A 23,467-nucleotide genomic window follows, 5' to 3' on the forward strand; every position below is an offset into this window, starting at 1 on the left:
CCCTCCAACCTACATGATGCAAGTGTGTTGGGGGAGAGGGAAAGAGTTAAACAAAACAAACAAGAGGTCACTAAAGTAAAGGGAGACCCTCCTCTACCACCCCAATTTATTTATTTATTTATTTTTTACATACAAAATATGCATCCCCCAAGAAATACCCTAATTCAAATGTACACTAATAAGCTAAATATGTTGTACAGCAATTACAAGGACTGCTCCCTCTTGAACAAATAGATTTTCACAGCAGGGACACTCCACCTGTTCTGTGGTGGTTTCTATTCTAGCAATCTTCTCAACAAGTTCAGCCTGTCTGTGGGGGCGGAAACATAACTTTTCTAAGTCCCAGATGCACCACATGATCCAGAAACACAGTTTTCCCAAGTATATGGGCATTGGCATGTTAAAAAGCCCCTACTGCAAAAAACAGCATCAGGACAAAATAATGTTTTTTTTTGGTGCACAGGATTATGAAATGCTCTTAACAAGTTCCAGTCACCTCTCTCTAAAATTTAAATTCAGATGGAATACTAATAGATTCTGAATCACATTTTCAAAATGATACCCCAATTACCCAAGCGACAATAACATTGCAGTTAAACTGTGGTCTCCCAAAAATTGCAAGGCACAACATGCCATTACGAACCTGTTCCTCATAACATCTATAAAAAAAATTGTTAATGATTTCAGTAGTAGTCTACACTGTTGTTATACCACCCTCTGGGAATGCATAACTCTGCCAGGGGATATATCGGAGACATACATACATACGTCTCAATGACAGTTTTACATATAGAGAACACTTTGCCCAATTGTGATCAAACTTGCTAAGGGCATTCTTTTGCACAACTTACTAGAGTATCATAATCTGTTTTCCATTCTTCCTTCAGTTACACACATTTTTACATATCTAGAGATGTGTTTATCAAGACTGTCCATAATCTGCATGCATGTCAAACTTCTATTGGTGGATATGTTGATCTACTTTATCATGACACAGATATCTATAATTTTATATTCACACCTGTGGTGGGTGATGAATGTCACTGACAGGCTTGTTACACTGATTATTATACATTTTTTCATTTGTCCTTATTATAGATACTGTCTTACTTTTAGATTAATTTAGTTCCGACTGTGTATCCTACTGCAACTTCCCGTGGTGCTGAATTTCCTCATTCCAGAAAGTCATGTGATCTTTGAACTCTGTTGGCTCCACCTGCTCTAGATTTATTAACGAATCTTGAAAATGGCAGAAATATGTGCTTTCCTTACTGTGTTCAATGTTCAGTACAGATTTACAAGGTTACTTTCAAAGAATGCAATTCATTCAGAAGTAAAACGGTAAGGAAACTACAAGTTTCTATATGAATTGGATTTATTCATGCCAGAATTATTCCTTCCCACTTGCTAATTTTGCCCACAACATGCTCTGGCACAGAAATATGTTTCCAGTGTTTGCTTTTGTTATGAAATGTTATAAAGATTACAGAACACAGGCAGCAGTGCAAGCTTAACGTCAAGTTCTGTAAACTCAGGTGCCCCAAAGCACCAATGATTACCAGGAAAACCTCCTGAAACAGAAACATCATCTTAACTGGTATGCAGATAAAGCTTGTTAACACATTAACTTTATAGCCTCACATCCAGCCTTACTGACCTCTACATTCCAATGGAATACTTGGAGCGCCGTAGATTTTTGCATTGCATAACATCTACATTCAACACCGACTTTCTGTTCTTTAAATTATTAAGCCATTGTTACAGTGTGCTGCCTACATGGTTACCTCCAACAATGTGTTACAGCTCTATTAAAATATAAAAATAAAAAATAATTTCATTACAGACATTGCATCTCTACAAGAACAGAATTATTTTTTTCTGAATTCAAATATCAAAAGAGGCCTTTTCTATCTTACTTGTCAAAAGCCCCTTTCAAAAACTTAAAATGTGTGCATTATTTTAAAAACAGGGTTTGCGATTATCAAACCTTTTTCACTTGCCAAAACCGGATTTAAACTTAGTATACAATAAAACATAATATAAACCTCAGAACCACATACCATTCTTTGAATTATTCTATTGGACACAAACAGTAAACAGCATTAAACATGTGTCTTTTTGTTTTAGTAATATAATCTGGATATTATGCAGATGCTTTGAATCAATTAAGCCTCCTAGAATTTGCTACCTTTAATTTAACTCTGAAGATGAATCAGTTACCAACAGTTTGATTGATCAAAGCTAACTTGGATTAGCCTACATTTAAATAGATAGAATTCTATTGTTTTTCCTTTTACTTTTCAAACACATCAGTTAATGGAGATGAGAGCCAGAGCATGGCTGTTCAGTGCAAAGCTAGGGCAGGCTTTCAAGAACAGCTTCAGCTTCATTTAGTACAGACTAGGCCCTGTTTTGCTCATAGCTTCTCCCACAACCAGCATAATGTATTGTATATGTCCAATATAGGCTGTGCAATAAAAATAAAATAAAAAATGAATAAATTGGATGTGCAAAGTTCAAACCAGATTAAACACAAGTAAACTGGTTTGTTTTAAGTAATTTACAAACACAAAGACAGCATTACCAGTATAACTTCTAAATCCTGAATGTGATACCAGTGAACCAAGATGAATAAAATGTATTTTCCCATTTGTCAAATGTCATTAAAAGAAGCATGAATTGACCAATAGGGTATCAAAAGATAAAATTGTGGAAAACTGTATTACCCACAGCTCAACATATATTGAAAAAGAAGAGAGCTTTAATAAAGAAATGTGTAAGAGCATAAACGTCTACACCTGATTAAGAAAATGTAGCCTGTCAATCAACATCTAAAGAACCTTGCAACCAGGCACAAGACCACACACTAATGAGTTTGCAGGTCGCTGAGTTGCTAAATCCCATTATAAACTGAAGCTGTGCCAATGATAATCAACTCTCTTTGGAAGGAAACTGTTCCTGAGTAGAATGTAAAACCAAGTTGCATTTTCTTGCATAGGAATTCAGCTTGTGGGAGATACACTATTAGCCATTCCTTCTTGACGTATTTTTTAGACACCTGTCATTCTCTGTCTCATCAAAGCCACAGTACTGGCTCCAGTCTCTCCACTAAGTTGTTACAGTTGGCTCAGTTACAAACCAGATCCCATTGACTTACTCCAAGTCTCACCATTTTAAAAATAGATGGACCTCATCTAATGTCACCAACAGTGTTAACCAAAAAAAAAAATGCATGACATCAAACAGGCCTTAATTAAACTGATGACAAAAATAATATCTACAAGCGTGTCATCAACTAAGGTACCACCGGTATATATAATTTATTAAAAGCTTAATTTTTAAAAAAAGTGTTTCAAATTGCATACAGTAGCTCTACAAATCAAGTTGGAATACACATTTAAACAATGACAATGGGATGGTAAGTTTCCCGTCTCCAGAGCAGTGGAGTTGTTGTCACACTTGAAACAACGTGCTTTGCTTCTGTCATAGTCACTAAACGGAAGAGTACTATGACTGGGGTTTATTTTTATTTTTTTATATCTGTTGCAGTGCAAATTATATTGATTAGCCTTAACTGCCAGCAGCAATAAGGGTAACGTAAATACAATATATACACTGATGCAAGTCAGCCACGATCTGTGTATTGCCTTTCTGTCAGTGTCACAAACTGCATTTGTTGTATAAGTTTGATTTCTGGAAACGGCTGTCGATGCAACGTACTGCATCCTATTTAAAAACTAGTGTCGGGTCCAGTGATAATATGAAGGGTTACAGAGTACGCGTAATTTCGATTCAGATCGGCACAACAACAACAACACAGAAAGCAGCACAGGCAGACGCCATATTGGCAAAACCCAAATGGCTGCTTGTAGGCTCGCTCAGCAGTTGTAACAGTTACAACATCACTCGGTTTTCTTCTGCTTTTCCTGATTTATACCGAAAAAAATAATAACCTGACAGTCCAGACTTCGCACGGAAACGACAAGCAGGTAAACGCCATCCATTCCACGCTGTATTCCGTCTGTACCGTTTCAATATTTTCGGGTTCCCCTGTCCTAATTTACTAGTCTGTGTTGGGTTCAAGAGGCTATGTTTTTACTGATACATTTGTCATTTGGATACCGGTACCTGAAGCTCGGCCCTCTCGACCTCCCAATGAGCCCTCTCCATCTCGAATCGGGCCCATTCGTGCTGGATGTAGTGTAGGATCCCCGGGATTGTGTACTGCTGAGGACGAGGCATCTCGTCCTGTTGTTGCTGTCCCATCCCGGCACCCCCTCCAGCTCCAGGCTGTGAATTCACGTTATTATTATTCCCTTGCTGTTGCAGCTGCTGCCTTGGAGCGGCTATTCCGCCTCCTCCGGGGTGTTCATCCATTAAAAAAAAAAAAAGTACAAAAAATACTACAGTCTGTTCTTGTATAGGTCCTTTTTAATACAAATATCTCGGTGTACAGTTTGTAAACGCCCTTCCCGTGGTGCCGCGGAAGGTTTGTTATGTGGAGTTTGGATTTTGTGTCAGAGCAGCGCCGAGCTGCCGGCCGCCATTACGTTCCCTGGATGTGAGTGTGTGAGTCAGGCTGCTGTCTCCTCACTGCGGGGGTGAGGGAGAATGGGCACGCAGTGCATGATGGGACACGCACACCAAGTCCTTTTTTTATTACCCATATACAGTACTGTCAAACACTGGGCATGCGTGCTCATTACATGTAGGCAAAAACTAAGGAGTGGTTTGGCTGGTGTTACACACTTCATAAAGATGTGGGTGAGCTAAGGTGTTGTACCTGCTACACATTTTGTGGTATTTCTGAATGCCAAAAATATGTGTGCACTTTAATATAGTGTTTTTTCATGCTGTTCGCAGCATTGCTAAGTAATACTTCATTTAGATTTATTGCAGTATTCCGGAAGGAAATCGGATAGACTGGATTTTAAATGATCAGCATCTGGCATTGAGTGTCTGTCTAAACCATGATAAAAGGCTGAAGTGATCTTCAGTGAAAATATGTGTTTACCTGTTGTTATGTAATAGTAGATATTTAAGTGCTATATGTAATGAGTTCAACAAAACAAATAACTATATTAAACAAACAGCTGGGAATTAATGAAAAATGATGTTCGAGGCCTGCTGTCTGTAGTTGCACCAGGATATTAATTAACAAACAGGTTAACTTGACATATTGGTTTATATATGTATTGCTACTGTTATATTGAGATCATTATTATTATTATTATTATTATTATTATTATTATTATTATTATTAATAATAATAATAATAATACATTCTGTAGATTGTCATTAAAAATAAATTTACGTTTTGAAGTTTTTTCTTGGGCTAAATCTCACCAGAACTGAACAGCTACACAATTCCTGTACAACACATAATTGTAGATTCATATTGAATATAAACTAAACGTAAAAGCATGGATCACTGAGGATTAAGCATGTATGTCTGTCTGTGGTAATCACTTTATAAAAATAATGTTCTTGATTACCCTAGTATCTTTTTTTTAAAACTAAGTTATTTAGGAAGCGGTTGTTTACAGTATTTTGACAAAAGGTAGTGGCTGAAAAATGAGATTTTTTTAGACTTTGAGAAAAACGTCAGGACACTGGGACCTTTGATGGAAAAAGCGGGACTTCTGGTCTCCCTAGATAGGAATCATTTCGAGGTTAGGTTTGTAGGTCAGTAGGTATATACGCTACTGTGCTGTGTGATCCAGCAAGCAAGTCACGTAGCTGTAAATAAGGGTATGAGAAATGACATTGGCTTTGTCTAAACCTAGGTTAATCATTTATCTATTACCTTGGGTTGCTTGTTAACTGTGGTAATCAGTATTTACTTTGTTTTACTGTTTCAGCATTTTACTGTCATTTTGTAATGTTTGGAAGCACACAAGTTTGTGTATGTGTGTGTGTGGTTCATAATGTTACTGGAACACACAGACAAACAATCAATTTTGTCTAAATGGGCTTCACAAGACTGATTATTCTGTCTTGACATGCCGTATTATATAAAAACTGCATATTGATGTTCCAGATCCATTTTAGGGAAGATGATGGAGACAGTAGAGCTGACAGACTGAAAGAAGGCTGCTAGGAAGCAGGCCAACTTCGGCAAATTACTCCATGGGCCATTCTGGTGATCAGACTTGAGGAAAATCAGAGTTGATAATAATTGAGATAGACATATATCCCTCCAGAACTCTCTTGAGTTATTGCAGGTATTCAACATTGTATTGTAATACAGTTCAGTTGACCAGATGATGAACAATAGCAGAGAATAAGAAATTGATCCACAGCAAAAATAGCACGAGGTGCAGGTGGTATCCCAATCCTAAAACACAGGAAATGAATTTATATACAGTAGTCTAGTGCTAGGATAAGTGATCTACACCGAGTTAAAGTGAAACTAATAAAATCGATTTAAAAAAACATTCATGCTTCTGTTATACTAGCACACATTCTGTGCAATTACGCATTCATTAATGCACTAAAAAGTGACTGTAAAATTATTTCAGGAGTGTGGGATGCAACATTACCCCAGGGACCATCATGCTAGAAAAAAAAGGGAGATAGATGTGTGTAACAAGATTGATAATAGGCGTTGAAAGTAACTTGGTGAGTGTTAGACATGTATTAATCACAAGGGCCACAAGCCATGGGAATTACTGTCTAAGCACAGCTTCTGGGTGAACATATCCTGCTGTTAACCTTCCTTGTGTCTTTTCATTCTCCTCTATCAGTGGCTTGATTTCCATTCTCATTAATGCAGTTCTATTTAGTATTGCTATTTGGAATGTAGTTCATATACAGTATTAATGTGTTGGCACTGTTACCTGTAATACAGGTTGATTTGAGGTAACATTAAACAAGCAGAATGATGCATTTACACAGGGATGTAACCCCTCTTGATGGACGCTGTCATTTAAATCCCACTGTATAGACCTCATGCACATCAGAGGCAGAAAGTGGCATAGGTTTACTCTCAAATGAAGTAAACCCCGCTTCCTGTTAAATGTACTAGTCTCACTACTACATTTGAAAAGCTTGTGAAGAGGATAGATATACCATGGAAGAGTTATTTGTTTCTGTTGTACAATAATCCTGCATTTTGATAGATCAATTCTCTTTACCCTTTCTTTTCTTCTTGTTTGCACACACTCTGGGAGTTTACTGAAGTTGTACATTTTAATTACAGGTCTTGGTGTTTAGAATCAAAGAAAACCACTGAGTGAAAATGATCAAGTTTTTTTTGATGGTGAACAAGCAAGGTCAAACCAGGCTGTCTAAATATTTTGAACATGTGGAGATCCATAAAAGGACTTCTTTAGAAGCAGATGTAATTAAAAGCTGCCTCTCCCGGACAAAGGACGAGGTAGGCAACTATGGTTCTGAATCAGCTTCAGCATTATTTTAATGTTTGAGATGTTTGCGTGGTTTATTTACATTTGTTGTAAAACAAAATATCAAATGATGTGTTAAGATTTATAAAAAGGTCAGATGTCAGTTGGCCACTTTGCACTGCAGCTATGTGTAAAACAGTATGCTGTTAATTGCAGTCTTTCAGAATGTTTTTTCTGTTTATCTTTTTGCCTTCTGAGCTTGCTTAGATGATATGTCTAGTTGCCCGTACAACATGACAACATGTAACAACATGACCTTTCAACCCCATCTCCTCTTTACTATAGAGCAAGTGGGCCCAAGAGGGTTGCAAAGTCTCATTCTCACTTGATTTAACTGGAATGAGGAAGCAGACCAGCATGCATGTTGTGGCCCATTGGTCTCTCCACCCTGTCTAGTTATATTGCTCTGTAAAGCGTAGAAATGTGCATGTAATCTATCTGTTGCTAGAGATGATTAATAATAGTTATATGCATATTGTTGTAATCTCTGTAATGTATTAAATACTCAGGAATTAACAAATAATATTAATGATGTTGGTGTTTTCAATCAGTGTCCATTTTATAAGCTGTCACAGTAGCCATGAGAGTTATAGTGCAGTGGCCTGCATCAAGGCCAGTTAGAATACCGTCTACAAGGCTCAGATCTTAAATTCAGACAGTTGTTTGAATCTTAAATGTTAAAATTAAGGGTGGTTGGATGGTTAGTGGGTTATTTATTGCCAATTACATGCTGCAACTCACAATATGCATCTTGGGGGAGCTTGTAGTTAACTGCTTTTTTTCAAATGAAAGGCCGATTTATAGAAGTGGAAATGTCGTTCTGTTGGTTATTTCAAGCCACTTTATTTATGTCAATTCATATATTGTAAAATAGCTGCATGCCACACAACGAGTAGCAAGGACGAGAAAACACTGAGGCAAAAAACACCTTGAATAACTTGACAGGTGGAAATGTAACTGCATAAAATGTGCTGGAAATGCTGGGGAAGCATAGAGGTCAGAATGTAAGCATACTTTAACTACTGTGAAAATTCTATCAAGCAGGTACTCTCAAATGGCTGGGGGACTTTGTGAGAGCATATGGGCCATTGCATTTCAAGTGGTACATTTTTAGATCATATTTAATGAAGCTCCATTACAAAGCCTGTTTCATTGCCTTCTCAGAAATGGTTCGAGATTAATTTTGTTAAAATAACTCCAAATACAGAATTGCTTTAGCGCTGCACAAACCTCTCCCCAAATCACAGTTTTTATATTCAGCCCTTGATTCAAGTCACCAACTAGCCAGAAAATTTTTATCACTATAAAGCCATTTGTCATGTGTTGTAATGCAAGCTGCTAATCCATGCCTTTTTTCCAGTGTTCCTTCGTTGAGTATAAAGATTTCAAGCTGGTCTATCGACAGTATGCAGCACTTTTTATTGTGATTGGAGTGGACGAAGCAGAGGTAAGCAGTTTTCTTTTATAACTAATAGATAAAAACTTAATTGAAAGCTAATTGTTGTCATTTTTCACATGTTCTTAATTGGTAGTTCATGTTAATTATTGTATTTTAACTGTTGCCTTAATGTTTAAGAAGTACAGTGGTACTGGGAGTGTGAAGCATTTAGAATTTTCACATGACAAAGTGTAGTTTCATTATGCGATCATGGTGCATAATTAAGTCTATAGATTGTTTTACTACTTTTTAAAGTAAGCAAGGTAATGGGTGGTTACTGTATAATTTTGTCTATATGTATGTGTATTGGGTGGCAGAGTCACAGCTGGGGGCTCTGCTCAAGTCCTAAAATAATCCTGCTGGGAACAGGAAGCCAGCTGACCTGGGAATAAGTATCTGCAGTGCCAAGACACAATAGAAACATCACTTCAGCCTGGACATAGACAGAAATAGATACTTGCTCAAGGGGACAGGAACACAGCAAATGGTGCTTTACTCTGCACCAGCGTTGTTACTGTATATGCCAGCTGATGAAAGGCAAAGGAAACATGATGCATTATGAAGCTTCTACATAAAGTACCACTGGGTGCTTTCCTCAAACTGTGCTGGGACCCAGCTGCAATAATATTTGTAGTATACAAGCCAGTTTGTCTTTAGGGCTAATATTTGATATTTTAAAAAGACTGGCAGCTCCAGCCATATTTCTGCAGTGCTGAATTAGCTCACTTTGTCCAAGCTTGTGATTTGAACATGTTCAGACTAAACAACAGCAGCCTGCCAAACCTTTGGGCAGATGCAGGGTATCGTTACAAATTGACTTCTGCACAGTATGGCTCCCTGCTGCCAGCTTTAGCATGTAATGACCATGCCAAGGAGCCCCTGTTGCAAAGTGTGATGAACCTTCATATTCACAAAGCATTTACCAGTGTGATAAGTTAGCACCATTCTTTTGTTTCTCAAAAAACAAACTCAATTGCAACTGAAACCACTAAAGCACTATTTATTGGAAGCGTATTAACATCACTGGTTTCTTTGCTTTTTAGAAATAATGCTGGTGTTAAATTAGCAAGGTGGTAAATGATTTATGAATATGGTTCTCTATTAGGTGTTCGTGTTAGGGTATTTTTATTTACCCACTGTGTCATTGATGTAGGCAAGGAAAAGAGTAGGACCAAGATTGGAAGTAAGATATTCCAGTAAAGCAGGCATCCAGATTTTCAATCAGCCTGGTGTGCCAGACTCTGTGTAAGGAGCTGCCATTTTGCTTTTAAGAGATGTATTCCAATTGGCAAGCAAATAACAGGTTGCAAATCAGAGGATGCATCGTTGTTCATTAAGCAGCCCTGTATATGGGTACTTACCGGGTTATAATCTAGTAATAGCACCACTGGTGTTACTGACACTGCACTGCATTGTTGAATCTGCATAGCTGCAATGTGCAGTGACATTGACCTCGCACTGAATAATGCTCACATACTACAGTCATGTCAAACACTTTGAGATGTTGGCTTTATATTTGACACACAGCTGTATTCTAACAGTCTTTGGTCATGAGTTTTGTGCAATAAAAATTAACCCTTTGGTGGTAGTCAGAGAATGTTTTGACTTGTGGATGTCGTTACAGCCAGTGGCACCAAATCTATTGGAGCCATTTCCAGTTGGTTCATTCTCTATATTTTGTACTGTGTACCACAAAAAGGTAGTTTCAGTTATATAAGTCCTAACAAGGAATTTGTTTAAAAAAATAACTTATTTTTTGTTTTCAGAATGAGCTGGCAGTGTATGAACTGGTACATAATTTTGTGGAAGTTCTGGACAAGTATTTCAGCAGAGTGGTGAGTTAAGGTTTGTTCTCATCTGTGTTGAAGTCACATTGGGGGAGTTTCCATGTATGTTCTAATGTTACTCAAGACATTGTGCTCGAGTCAAATGAAAATGGTCCTATACATTACAGTTGCAGTTTTCTGCCACAAACCTGATCCTCTCAAGCTGCTAAACCAAATGTGTATGCGAATCGCCACGTCACGTGTAAATAACCACACATGGAAACCCCCCTGTTGTGTATCATTTTATAAAAAATCCAAACAGCGGTCGTACTTTCTTTGTTTTTTAACTTTGAAAACACTATAGTATTTATGTAGGACAGTACGACTGGGTAGGTGCAGTAATTGTGTTGGTAAACAATTTACCTAAATATTTATCTGTGAGGCAATTACTAGACAACAGGTATCATGTTACCATTATTAAATAGAAAAGTACACAAGCCATCCGTGCTGATAGTTCTGGTATGGGACGACAAAAAGTGGAGAGTACAATGCTTTCTTGGGTGATGGGCAGGGTTGTTGGCGCCGGTATTGAGACATCATGGGGGAGCCACGTGTTGTTTTCACAGCTCTCCTCCATCTGTAGAATAGCACAAGATAAGCTGTTCCCTTATTGCCACATTAATGCTTAATTACTCAAAGGCAGCAATCCAATATATCAATATAAGACTATTGTATTGTTTCCTAACTAATTCAGCATTCATGTTTTTCCCTTCACCTAGAGCGAGTTGGATGTATCCTTTTTCTATAAAACAAATGTTTCAAGCTGTTACTGTAACTGCTACCTCTGCCTGCTCTTTATGTTGCTGTCTGTCATATATCCAGCTGCAGACAAATTGATAAGGCAGTAAGAAAGCGCATTGAGGATTGGATGCTGCAATAATGGATGGGTGTCAAGAAGGTGTGACTGACATGTTGATGATAAAAAGGGGGCAAAATACAGAGAAAACTGCAAGATAAAACTCACAAAAAATGTAATTCTATTATGAAACACAAGTCACTTAAAATGCAATAATGCTAAGTATGATCCAAGTGATAGAGGTGTATATTGTATTACTCTGAAGATTCCAGGCATGTTTAATATAGGTGCAATTGATTTCAAAGTATGTGGTTAAAACTGTTGTTGGAGCCCATCAAGATTAGCTCCCCTAACAATTCTTTAATTAGGTAGAATTTACTACCCTTTATACAGGTAGAACACCTTCTCCAAGGTACCGATTTAAGAAAGAAATTAAAACATGTATCAATGCAAGTCTTGCCTCAAATCCATAACCTTCCAATTCAAAGACATATGCTAAGAAAATTGCCCCACATTCTGCAATCCAGGCAGCACTTTTAAAGCTGAAATATGCACATAAAAATAACTAACTATAATGGATAAACAACATAGATTTGTTGCATGGCATTCTATACTGAAAGCATCAAGACTAATGTTGTCAAATAAGCAATTTTGATGATTGCCAGGATATTGGTTATTTGGATGGTTGAGAAGCATTATAAATCGTATATATATAATCCTTCGTAAACATATTGCTCTACAGCATTTATTTTAGTTTGTGTTCCTTAACCTAAAGCCTCTCAGATAATGTTCAACCTGGACAAAGTGCACATTATTTTGGATGAGATGATTTTAAATGGCCGCATTGTGGAGACAAACAAAAGCAGAATACTGGCCCCTCTGCTGGTCCTTGATAAAATGTCAGAAAGCTAAGCTAGACATTCCTTCCTGAAGACAATTTTTAAGACTTTTAAAAGTGATCATGGGTGACTAATACTAAAAATACCTTCCAGAGATTGTGTTTTCGTAGCATCTTTTTAGAATATTTGTCAACATTGAAGGAGACACAGGAACCAAAAGAAGAACGGAGCCTAGCATGTGGATAACAAAGCTTATGCATATTAAGACAACTGTATTGAAAAAGATCACTTTTGCCTTCTGAATAAAGTGTGTTACATACTTGTGGTAGAAAATATCCATTTGTATTGTGTGAACATGAGCTTATCTGGTTTCAACTATCAAATGTTCATATAGTAAGATATTTATGAAATAGTTTGCTATTTAAAAATTACAAAAAAAAAAAAAACAGCTGGTAACAATTAAGGAAAATGTCAGTTCTGCACATGCCTACACCTAACCCATCGGATAATGGTTTCCCTGTCTTTGCCAAATGCTTTTTCTGACATAACCACAAAGCTGTCTTGGTTAGTAAAGTCAGGCACCTAAAACAGTAATTCAATGTGACAAATTTAAAATAATAAGCAACAGCACCACCTTTACTTTTGCAAACATTTTAATGATTATTTTTGGAGCATACACATTTGAAAATATTTTGTTTTACTTCAAACTGCAACTTGAGTTAAATAAATGTTTATAATATACAAAGAAAATACAAGGAAAAGCTTAGCTTGCTTTGTGTGCCTTGCACCTAGAACCAGTGTTTTTTCTATAGCTTTTATTGTAAAATTACACAAATGCACTCAGGGATTTGATCTTCGTAGCAGGGCATTAAAGAATCAAAACAAACTCACACAGTAACAAACAAAGGATAAAGAAAGCATGTGCATGACTGTATACCAGTAAAATGAGCAGAAAAATAAAACCTAAAACTCAAAACAGTGCAGGCACTAGTAAAAGTAAAATCCTCTTCAAGAAATGCCCATACACTCTACAGTTACAAATCTACAGAAGCAGGCTTTAAACCATTTTGCTTAAGGCTAGCAAAATGGGGTGGGCAAGGAGGTTTGAATAACAATGGCAAGTGTAGTGAACCATGGTACCTAACAGTGCACAGAATTACATGGAACTTTACACAAATGCACAGTCAGAAATGAAACAGTAAAACACGGAAAACATGAACAAACTGCCCTGGGTTCCAGTCTCACAAGCCCTTGAAGCAGCACACAGTGCTCTGTGCCATTATTTGCTGGCCGTGTGGGGTACAGGAATTTTCCCTGTGTTTTTCAGCAGCAGTTAATAGAGTTAATATGTAACTTTTTTCCTAAAGCTCTGGAAAAAAAGAAAAGTTTTATCAGAGCACAGCTTGGATTTTTTTTCTGCACACAAACACAACAGGCTTTTCTAGTATCAAGTTCAGTCAGCCATCCGTCATCGCAACAGTCTGCTCAATTAAGATGAAAGCCTTTCTCCATGGTTGCAGCAAGCAAGCGGTCTCTCATGATCTCCTCAGATGAATACTCAGGCAACTTAAGGTAGTGAACACATGTGTTTACTGATGGATAGCTTGCATCTGCTGCATCAACCTAGAAAAAAAAAAATATACTATTAGTACCAAGAAAATTATGTATGCTGAAATGGATTTTCCCACTGCTGGGACCCTACTCCGGCTTGATCAGTTCAATTTCATATTTCAAAAAATTGGTTCCATGTTATAAAATATACCCTACTCTAGTTTCCTTCCACTCTTCTACAGTTCACCATTAAATATGTTAAAAGAAGAGATACTAACAGATAACTAAACTATAACAAGAGACTAATGTATACACATATATATTATCATGTACCTTGCGCACTATGGTCAGCCGTGGGTGAAGGTTAGCCAGACCACCGGGTGGAAGGGTAGAACATCCAGTTGTGAACTGCAGGAATGCTTTCCTTTCATCTGAGGACATGCCACAGAGTACCCTGACAAATCTCATGAATCCAGGGCTGTGAAGGCAAATTGAAAATACACACTGCAATTCCAGAATCCATAATGTGGTCAACAGAATTAAGATTGAAATTCTCCATCAGATTCCTATTAGTAATCATCATCATAAACAATAGTACTTAGTTGTAAAATGTAACTTTCTCTAGGTACATCATGATTAATACTTCAAGGTTAAAACATCACAATATGTGTATCTCCCCCACAATCTATCCAGAATAAACACCAATTTTAGAATCTTAAATTAAATCTGCAGCAAAAAGTTACAGCCCCACCTAGTGTACTGCCAACAAATATGACAGCATCATATTTATTTTACTCTAACTCACTCATGGTAAGGAAAAGTAATGGTATGCATCATCTGCATCTCATGTTGAATTAGGATAGCTGTATTTTAAATCCTGTACCTCTCACGGTTGTAACCCAGTTTGGGTTCAGTATAATTAATGATGTCCTCAGCTGTCCATGATGGTGACTGATTTCCACACAGAATCATCTGAACCTCCTCATGGCTGAAAGAGCTCAGCTTTTCCATTGGGAAAACTCTGTTAAAGCCATCTAAGAAATAATACACAAAGCATATTTTAAATAAAACAAATCTTATAACTGAGACTCATTGCATACATCACAATATATGGGACTTCTTACTAAAAACATTTCTTGGGTCAACTCCAAACAAAATAAATGTATTTTAGTGGTTAGTTTGGTAGGCTGCAAGTTTTACTCCAGTCATCTTTCTCCTCGTAAATAACATCCCACATAATAAATACAGAGTAGAATGTTTATTGCCATTTAACTTTTTCTATATAATCTTTTATTATTTTCAACAGTTTAATCTGAATAGCATACTTTTCAGCTCAAAGCTAGCATTTCATATTCTGTTTTCATTACCCATCTACTGGAAATTGCCTTACCTCTAAATGATTCCATCTGTTTCTGAATAGCTGTGTGCATACAGAAGTCAAACATTAGATCAACATACTCTTCAGCATTATCGATTGTCACCATCTAAAAAGACAAGACATGAAATAAGTTAACAGTTAATGGGAATGCATCTGGCATCTCGTAAATCATGGGTTAATCTACGGAAAACACCTACCTCATCCTCCCCATTGGGTTTCAGATCCACTGCTGTAAATCCATGTACTTTGGATGAAGGGCAAAACTGAAAATTCAATCTGGGATTAAAAAATAAGATGTCAAATTAATCATGACTGCTTAAGATAAGTCTTGCATAAACAGTTAAGTACCACACAAATATACACTGGCTAGTTATGAGTCTTTTTGACATCAATTCCTAAAATGTAACACAAAGTTGTTTACATTTTTATTTTATTTAGATATAGTTCAAAATGATTTAATGGCAAAAAAATAAGTTGGAATTTGGTTTACTATTTCTTCTTTAAGTAGTAGGGCTTGACAACCACTTGCACTATAGTTCAAGCTGCTGACAGTCCAGAAGCTGTTTGCTTGCAGTTTGCCAGCTGAGGTGTCGTGTTGACTGACAACCTGTAGTAACGGTCTGAATCAGTCACTAGGTCTCACTTAGTCTCTGAGGTTATTACTTAAACCTTTTGTTTAGAATATTCCCTTCAGTCTGTTTTTTATTTTTTGTACCCATGAGTGACAAGACCACATTTGTGGCCTCAGGGCATCAAGGGGATATGTAAACTTGCAATTACTATCAGTAATTTTTACTTCTCAAAAGTGTCTGACATTAATCCAACTAAACTAAATCCCAAATTTCAACAGCTTTTTCTGTTTTACTGTCAAAACATAACTGAAAATTCCATACCCTAAATCTTCAATGCTAAGTGGTGGTCCTGAACCAGATTGATTCTTTAACATGAGGTCCTGCAGTCTTGTATTCTTTTCATCCTCTGACAAAGCCTTATTACTCAGTATGAGACGCCTCTTTACTGCAAGTTCTTTAACTTTCTTCAGGAACTTGGCCCTGTGGGGGTTCACCAATTCAAAGTCTTCCCAGGTCAAGATGCCATGGTACCAAGCTGGTGGCTTGGGTTTAGGTGGGTCAAGGATAAACTCAGATTTAGAGTCTTCATCAAAACTTCCAACCGAATAGGTATCATGCCCTTCTTCAGTTGATGCCTCGGACTGGATTTCAGAAAAATGCAAATCTCCATCCCCCCTTGACTCATAAAGCAATTTGCTCATATTGCTTTTGATGTCTCCCATACACATTAACTTAAAGAAAGGTCTACTAATTGGCAAGTCCACCAATCGGTTGTCTTGTATACATTTTGCCAGGAAAACACCCAGGAAAAGGAAGAGCTTGCTAATTCTGTCCAGTTCATCACTATCCTGTGGGAAGGGAGCAGGGAAAAGTCCACAGGATCGTTGGACATAATAACCAGGCGGTTTAAGTCCACCTCCCAGGTCAACCTGCAATGTAAGCAAAATTAAATAAGACTGTAAACTAGTAAACCAACAAATTTAAATAGTAGTTTTTTTATATATTTTATTGTATACTATATTATATTATTGTATATTTATTTGTCATGTGAAACGCTTTGGGATGCCTTGGCATAAAAGGCACTGTACAAAATCAATTTGATTGATTGATTGATTGATTGATTTCTTTTGGTAAAGTTGTGATTAAACAGTAAAGCACCAACATAAAAGCACTAAACTAAAAATCTGAGTTTCGAAAAACAAAAGCATGCCAGGGACATAAAGGGGAATGGCATATCTGAATAAAAGGTTTATATAAAACCTCAAAAAAGTGAGGTCTGGAACATTGATATGACCAATGGTTTAAACAATGTGGCAGTGAATTTTCTGCAAAACCCATAAAGCATACAGAAGCCAAAATCTCAAAAATGAAAAAAAAAAAGTCCCATAAGCCCGATAGTCATTTTAGGTCATAAGTCAAAGTGAAAGGTAGCATTAGATTTTGCCTAAGGAGTTTCCATAACACAAAGTCTGCATATCATGTCTTATTAGCTGAAGTAGCGGCAGCAGGTTAACAAGAACATAGAAAAGCTACTTTCATAGGGATGCTTAAAATAACAAATGTATTTTAGTCTTTGATTTTAAAAATACTGTTTCCTGAATTAATGGAATACTTTATTAAATTTAGTGTCATGAAAAAATGTATACTACAATTTCACTTTGCTTGCACGAGATCCTCAGGATGTCAATTTGTTTTATTGTATCAGGGGGAAAAATACCTGTCGAGATTCATCATCTGGAAAATCATCATCACAAAGCCAAATTCCCAGCGATTTCCTCTGGAACTCTGCTGCTACCAATGCATAGAACTCCAATGTGGGTCCCAAACCTGTTCCTTCTTCACCCAAAAACTCCACCTGTAAAGAAAAAATACAACATAAACTCACAATTTTGTAAACCAACGACATTAAAATAGTGTTTTTAAAACCATCAAAGCAGACTGAACGCTTTATTGTTCCAAAATGGTAGGATATTGGTGTGAACATTGTAATGTAGGGCCTTATCCACAAAGATTGAGTTATTTAAAGGACGTTATAAAAAAGAAAGTCTGATATTTGTAAAACTTTGGTTTACCAATCTTTAATTTTGACACACTGCTATAACTCAGGAATTGAAGCTTTATGAATAGGACCCAAAGAGTGATAATCACAATATTGCAAACAGGCTTTGAAGACCAGTTCCTAACAAATTGTCACTTTGAACCCTGCTGTCTGCATGCATAAAAAGTATACCAATATGAAACACACCAAATGGGGAAAAAAATAACTGAAGTGATTGTACATAAAATATATATATATATATATATATATATATATATATATATATATATATATATATATATATATATATATATATATATATATATATACACACACACACACACACACCTCTAAAACAGATTTTCTATCCGCATGAATTTGCATCACATTTTCTGCCCACTCCATCAGACTGTCTCCTCTTGGAACCTTCACTCTCTCGTGTTTCAGTCGCCCCACTCGGAACTCCCCAGGATCATCTCGCCTCACTGTGGTAGTGGACCTTGAGCGTTCCATTGTTGCCTCGCGACGATTCTGGAGCCACACTATTGCTCTGAGTAAACAAAAAATTGTAAATGATCATTTTACCACCATGTAAAATGTCCAATTACATTCCATCACTGTAACAATTCCCCACAACAGATAATGAGAAATGAAGGTCAGAGGACACCCTCTGATCCCACGACCAAGCCAATTGCCTCTTTACACCCAGAAACTGTAGAGTAGATTTCAGCGAACTACCGGCCTTTGGAAAACAAAAAGGCCTTTGTCTTCCTAATCTGCATGAGCACCAAAGCCAATGCAACACTCCCTCTGCAAGGACCGGATACTTACCACAGCCAGGACTAGAACATGCACTCCCCTAAAAAGTTTAGGAACCAAAGAATATCCATAGGGCAAATTATTACTTATTTAAAACATGATAACCACCAGTCCCCATACATAATGACTTTTGACATTAAGTAGCACTGAAGACTTTTCGGCGACTGTAATGATCTCGCCAAAACCTTGGCCAACTTGGCTGACAGATATTCATAATTATATATAGATGCTTACCTTGATGCCCCAAAAGCTGTGCAAGTAAAATAAAGCTGTCTTGTTTCAAAAGGTATCAAGAAAGGGCACTTGCTGGTTAACTGCTCACACCAGTCAGGCAATGCACCACTAGCTAATGCCAAAGGTTCCTGCATTCAAAAAACAGAAACAGAATTTACATTAGTTCAAATATTGTTATCAGTTGTTTGGCTAAAAAAAAAAAAAAAAAAAAAAAAAAAAAAAACACACACAATTTATGTACAAAGCTACAATTAGGCATGTGGAAAGAAACATAATAAATTAAATATGTTTTTTTTTTTTTTTCAAATTTAGCACTATTGAGTGTAATTATTATTATTATTATTATTATTATTATTATTATTATTATTATTATTTATTTCTTACCAGACGCCCTTATCCAGGGCGACTTACAATTGTTACAAGACATCACATTATTTTTACATACAATTATCCATTTATACAGTTGGCTTTTTACTGGAGCAATCTAGGTAAAGTACCTTGCTCAAGGGTACAGCAGCAGTGTCCCCCACCTGGGATTGAACCCACGACCCTCCGGTCAAGAGTCCAGAGCCCTGAGCCCTAACCACTACTCCACACTGCTGCCCAAAAAGGCCTTTGTGTCTTCCTAATCTGCATGAGCACCAATTATGGATGAAAACTGAAATTACCTCAATCTGTTGCAGGATTTTGGTTGTAACCTTTTTGCTAGCGAATTCCTCTGGCGAAACATTGAATTGAAGCTGTTCATCTAGTTCTTTAATGAAAAAGAAATATGTTATTTAGGTATGACTTATTTAAATGTAAAAGATCCCACCTATAGGTTAATACACAGGTGACAAATAAGGTCCCCCAATTTTTTTTTTTGTTTTAGGTTTTCTATTGAGGTTTCATAAGCCAGTCTGTACAGAACACCTGTACAATTTCATTAACACAGGTAGTACGTTCCCATTCTCTGGCCACTCAGCTCCATGGTACACAACAATAAAAAACAAACAAAAACAAGCTTGCAAAACAAATTTAAATTCTTTAACAAACCACAGCTAAATAATAAAAAAAAAAAAACATTTTTGAAAACCCCATGCAAATACCAACTTCATATACAAAACAAACAAAAAAAAAATCTAGTAGGTGTACCTTCCTGTGGTGTTCTTGTTGAGTACGGATCACTGCCAATAATGAAAAGAATACGAAGCAACTGCAAGACATCCTCCACACCACAAGCATTCTGACCACTGCCTGCTTTGGCCTGAGCCTGCTCTCTTGCAGAACTAAGAATATCACAGATCTGAAGAGAGGAAAGGGATCCATGGCTTAGTCCAGAAGACTTTGATCCATGTTCGCAGAAATCCTGTAAAAAAAATGTTTAAACAATTGCTACATTTGTTGTGACAGAACTGACACAGCAATAAAATCATATTGTTTTGTACTTCAATCTCTCTCATACTTCACTTACTGAGATAACATTTTAAACAATATTCAGGAATAATCATTATGCAAAGCATGTTAATAGTAAAACTGATTTAAATGTCAACAAGGAGAGCTTTATTAATATTGGCAATACAAACTATTTTTTTTTATTTATTTTTTTTATCCAAAATGGAATAAGCCACCCTCTAGTGGATGAACTAGTCAAGTACAAGTTTGACTTTTTTTTTTTTTTGCCTTAAATTTCAAATTCATACATAGTAAAAGCTTTGTTTTACCTCCAACGTTTAGACATTTGGCAGCATAATTTCAAAACATCAAACCTCAGAAAATAATTAACACGAACATTTTGTCTCTAAAATTGTGCATAGCTTTAAATTAAAGGAAAAAAATATCTGATGCCGTTCTATACCTTGTATGCAGCTATGAGCTGAGAACAATTTCTGTTTTTCCTAATACTTTTATTAGTGCCGGTTAATTTCCAGCGGCGAAGGAAAGCTGAGTCTGCATTCTTCTGCAGGTAGGTTATCAAGTCATTCTTTGGTAATTCATCAGTGCCAAGGTACTGTTCCACATGCTCTACAGACCAGCAACCCTACAACAGGAAGAACCAAATGTTGGTCTTTCCTGATTGTAAAGTCTTATGGAATACACATGCATTACAACAGAATTACCACTATAGCAACATGCAGTTTTAAAAAATACACATTTACAATGCCATAATGAAAAGGTTAGTATTTGTTTCTCTACAATTTCTAACTAAAGAGCATCAACACACCTCATTTAAAAAACAGCCAAAAATACTTAATAGTAAATGTTTAGTAAGCAAAGAGTAAAGGATTACCATCTTTCTGCTTTCCTTTTCTTTGTCAGAATCCTTCATTTCTCTGTACATTATCCTACAAACACATAATATTACAGTTAATTGAAATTGCATCTCTGCTTTTATGTGGGTGGTTTTACAATCCTACTGGAACATTTCAAAATAGTTAGATTTATCCACAAAAAAAACACACAAAAAAAAAAAACGTACGTATATGTGGGCTCCCAAATCCGTCTAAGTTTATCTGATTTCACGCTGCCGTTACAGGAAAGCTGCAGCAATTTCTGTACATAGTAGAAAATGGTTGATTTGTAGTTTGAAAGAGGTAGTTCCACTTCTCTGGTGGTTCCAAGCCCTGCTACCTTTAGGATAAGGGATAAATGTGGAGATGGTGCACACTCCACTTCCTCAAGTACCTCTGAACGAGGAGTTCCTGTTGAAAAATAAATTGCTGGATATCAATCTCATTCAGAATATGACAAGAAGTAATAAGTAAACAAGTGTGTTCATTCTCAGTTCCCGGTTACTACAAAAACTACAACTTATTATGTAAAAAATAAATTAAATCAAGGTCTGTGATATGTAAGAGACTTAAGAAGTTTTGAGTACCTGGCGGTGGAATTTCCAGGTCCGTTGTTTGCTGAACATTTGTACGACCCGGTCGTGGGTCAAAAGCAGGAACTAAAGCAGAGAATTGACGTTTAAGTACAAAGTCATCATCCCAGGTTCTACGGCGACCACCTTTGGTTTCATATTCTTCCTCCTCCTTACAAACAAAAGGTTAAAAAAAAAAAAAGTATTTAAATCTCTCCATGCATTCATAATTACTTGCAACAATTACATATTTAATTTGCCATAAAAAAGGCAGAACCCCTATAAAGAGGTTCACCATGTACTGCGGATGAAACAATTTAGAAACCGGATACTTACTGTCTTTTTCTTTAAATAATAAAAAATATATATATTTTATTGACTTAATACAATTTTACTTAAATCATTCTGAAACGTGTACATTTAAACATAAGATTTCAGCATTGTATTTATTATGAGTTTTTGTTGTAGTATATTGCTATTTTCAGTTAAATGAACTTACAGGGGAATTTAAGTTTTAGTACTTTTTAATTAAAGATTTTAAACAGATAAAAAAATCAATAAGGTTTTACCCTATTTATATTAATGTGGAAACCAAGGTTTACCCTGCATCGTACCAGAACTTCCTCATACTCCTGGTCCTCCTGATTGTCATCTTCATTCTCATCATCATCTTCATCTGGTTCTGGCAGATCCTCCTCATCATCAAGCTCTGCCAATAACGTATTAGCACGGCAGCTGTCCAAGAAATCTGTTGTGGTTAAAGCAACAGGAACAACATTATCAATATGAAAATTAGTAAACAGATTAAAAACAGTACATTAAAATGAAAAGTTGAGTAGATAAAATAGAGTAAAAAGAGCACCTACAAAATAGATAAGAATGGGTATGACCAGGGTGTCATTTCATTTGGTTGAAAAAAAAGTCAAATAATCAAAAGATTATGGAGGAAGAAAGAAAACAGGAATTAATGTTTTTAATCCTAAATATAGCCTACCATATAAAGAAAATTCAGCTTCCTGACCTGTGTCGCTCTCACTAGATGTTGAGGTCAGGCTGGTCGTTAGAGTATTACTGAGCGACTGGCCGACTGACAAACCTGTGGTTGCCGTGGCTACATTATTGCTGCTCGTTACTATGGAGGTTGACATTGTAACAGTTGAGGTGGTACCAGTGGTTGTGAGGTTAGGAAAACTCTGGGCACCCATGAGCGAAGAAGCTGCAATCGAAAGCGAGAACGGATATTAGTTTATAAAAAATATTTAAAAAGCAATTACTAGCAGCATCTAGATTTTAAGAAGATATTTTATAACTATGGTTAGCTTAAAAACATGCTTTGCAAAAACATAACACTCATTAACAAAGATGCAAGATCAAAATATGCCACACTGGTGCTGCTGTTCTTACAATGGTCTTAAAACATTCATGGAAATTTAGAATGTGTTTATAAAATTGATTAGATATCAGAACCAAATGATTGTTCTCCTTAGAATTTGTACTTGTATAAACACACACACACACACACACACACACACACAATACAAAAAAATAAAAAGCTGCAAGGCCATGTCTGGGAGATCCCCAACTGACTCAGCTTATTTCAAGGTAAAACTAAAAACCAAAGTCAAATACATATGATGAGTATCACAAAGGAAAATAATAATTAACAGAGGACTGGTATAACTTGAAGGTTACATCAGTCCTCTGCTGATCTGAAGGGATAATCACTTT

The 23,467-nt window shown here is 36.4% G+C and overlaps 3 protein-coding genes across 19 annotated transcripts in view; 1 reads left to right on the forward strand and 2 right to left on the reverse strand.

Annotated features, from left to right (window-relative positions):
* LOC117422286 (striatin-3-like) overlaps positions 1–4,618 on the reverse strand; it is a 24,762-nt gene extending 20,144 nt beyond the window's left edge. Inside the window, exon 1 of the mRNA XM_058987661.1 lies at positions 4,129–4,618. Within this exon, the coding sequence (XP_058843644.1) occupies positions 4,129–4,377 (249 nt within the window). The 5' untranslated portion in view covers positions 4,378–4,618. The remainder of the gene's footprint in view (positions 1–4,128) is intronic.
* Positions 3,828–13,616, forward strand: LOC117422287 (AP-4 complex subunit sigma-1-like). Of its 5 annotated transcripts, none has more exons than XM_058987663.1 (7): positions 3,828–3,989; positions 6,041–6,224; positions 7,202–7,378; positions 8,767–8,853; positions 10,611–10,679; positions 11,365–11,401; positions 12,250–13,616. In XM_058987663.1, the coding sequence occupies exons 3-7, from the start codon at positions 7,241–7,243 to the stop codon at positions 12,288–12,290; spliced, it is 372 nt and encodes a 123-aa protein (XP_058843646.1). In that variant the 5' UTR covers positions 3,828–3,989; positions 6,041–6,224; positions 7,202–7,240; the 3' UTR covers positions 12,291–13,616. The 5 variants fall into 5 exon arrangements, with proteins under 5 accessions (XP_058843646.1, XP_034761464.2, XP_033892985.2 ...); XM_034905573.2 differs by having other exon boundaries at positions 3,829–3,989; positions 11,390–11,401; XM_034905572.2 differs by lacking the exon at positions 3,828–3,989 and adding an exon at positions 4,685–4,760 and having other exon boundaries at positions 11,390–11,401.
* Positions 12,941–23,467, reverse strand: part of LOC117422284 (E3 ubiquitin-protein ligase HECTD1) — a 32,419-nt gene continuing 21,892 nt past the window's right edge. For 8 of the 13 annotated variants that reach the window (XM_058987648.1, XM_058987657.1, XM_058987654.1 and 5 more), the window contains exons 26-42: positions 22,734–22,955; positions 22,342–22,487; positions 21,755–21,911; positions 21,356–21,578; positions 21,167–21,221; positions 20,735–20,917; positions 20,032–20,245; positions 19,566–19,651; positions 18,898–19,025; positions 18,193–18,394; positions 17,524–17,661; positions 16,128–16,735; positions 15,432–15,510; positions 15,247–15,340; positions 14,740–14,890; positions 14,190–14,334; positions 12,941–13,928 (exon numbers count right to left, since the gene is read on the reverse strand). In XM_058987648.1, the coding sequence (XP_058843631.1) occupies positions 13,791–13,928; positions 14,190–14,334; positions 14,740–14,890; positions 15,247–15,340; positions 15,432–15,510; positions 16,128–16,735; positions 17,524–17,661; positions 18,193–18,394; positions 18,898–19,025; positions 19,566–19,651; positions 20,032–20,245; positions 20,735–20,917; positions 21,167–21,221; positions 21,356–21,578; positions 21,755–21,911; positions 22,342–22,487; positions 22,734–22,955 (2,969 nt within the window). In that variant the 3' untranslated portion in view covers positions 12,941–13,790. The remainder of the gene's footprint in view (positions 13,929–14,189; positions 14,335–14,739; positions 14,891–15,246; positions 15,341–15,431; positions 15,511–16,127; positions 16,736–17,523; positions 17,662–18,192; positions 18,395–18,897; positions 19,026–19,565; positions 19,652–20,031; positions 20,246–20,734; positions 20,918–21,166; positions 21,222–21,355; positions 21,579–21,754; positions 21,912–22,341; positions 22,488–22,733; positions 22,956–23,467) is intronic. The other 5 variants (XM_058987656.1, XM_058987651.1, XM_058987660.1 and 2 more) reach the window with 4 other exon arrangements.

This window comes from Acipenser ruthenus, chromosome 15 (assembly GCF_902713425.1).
Source record: "Acipenser ruthenus chromosome 15, fAciRut3.2 maternal haplotype, whole genome shotgun sequence".
Lineage (NCBI taxonomy): Eukaryota > Metazoa > Chordata > Actinopteri > Acipenseriformes > Acipenseridae > Acipenser > Acipenser ruthenus.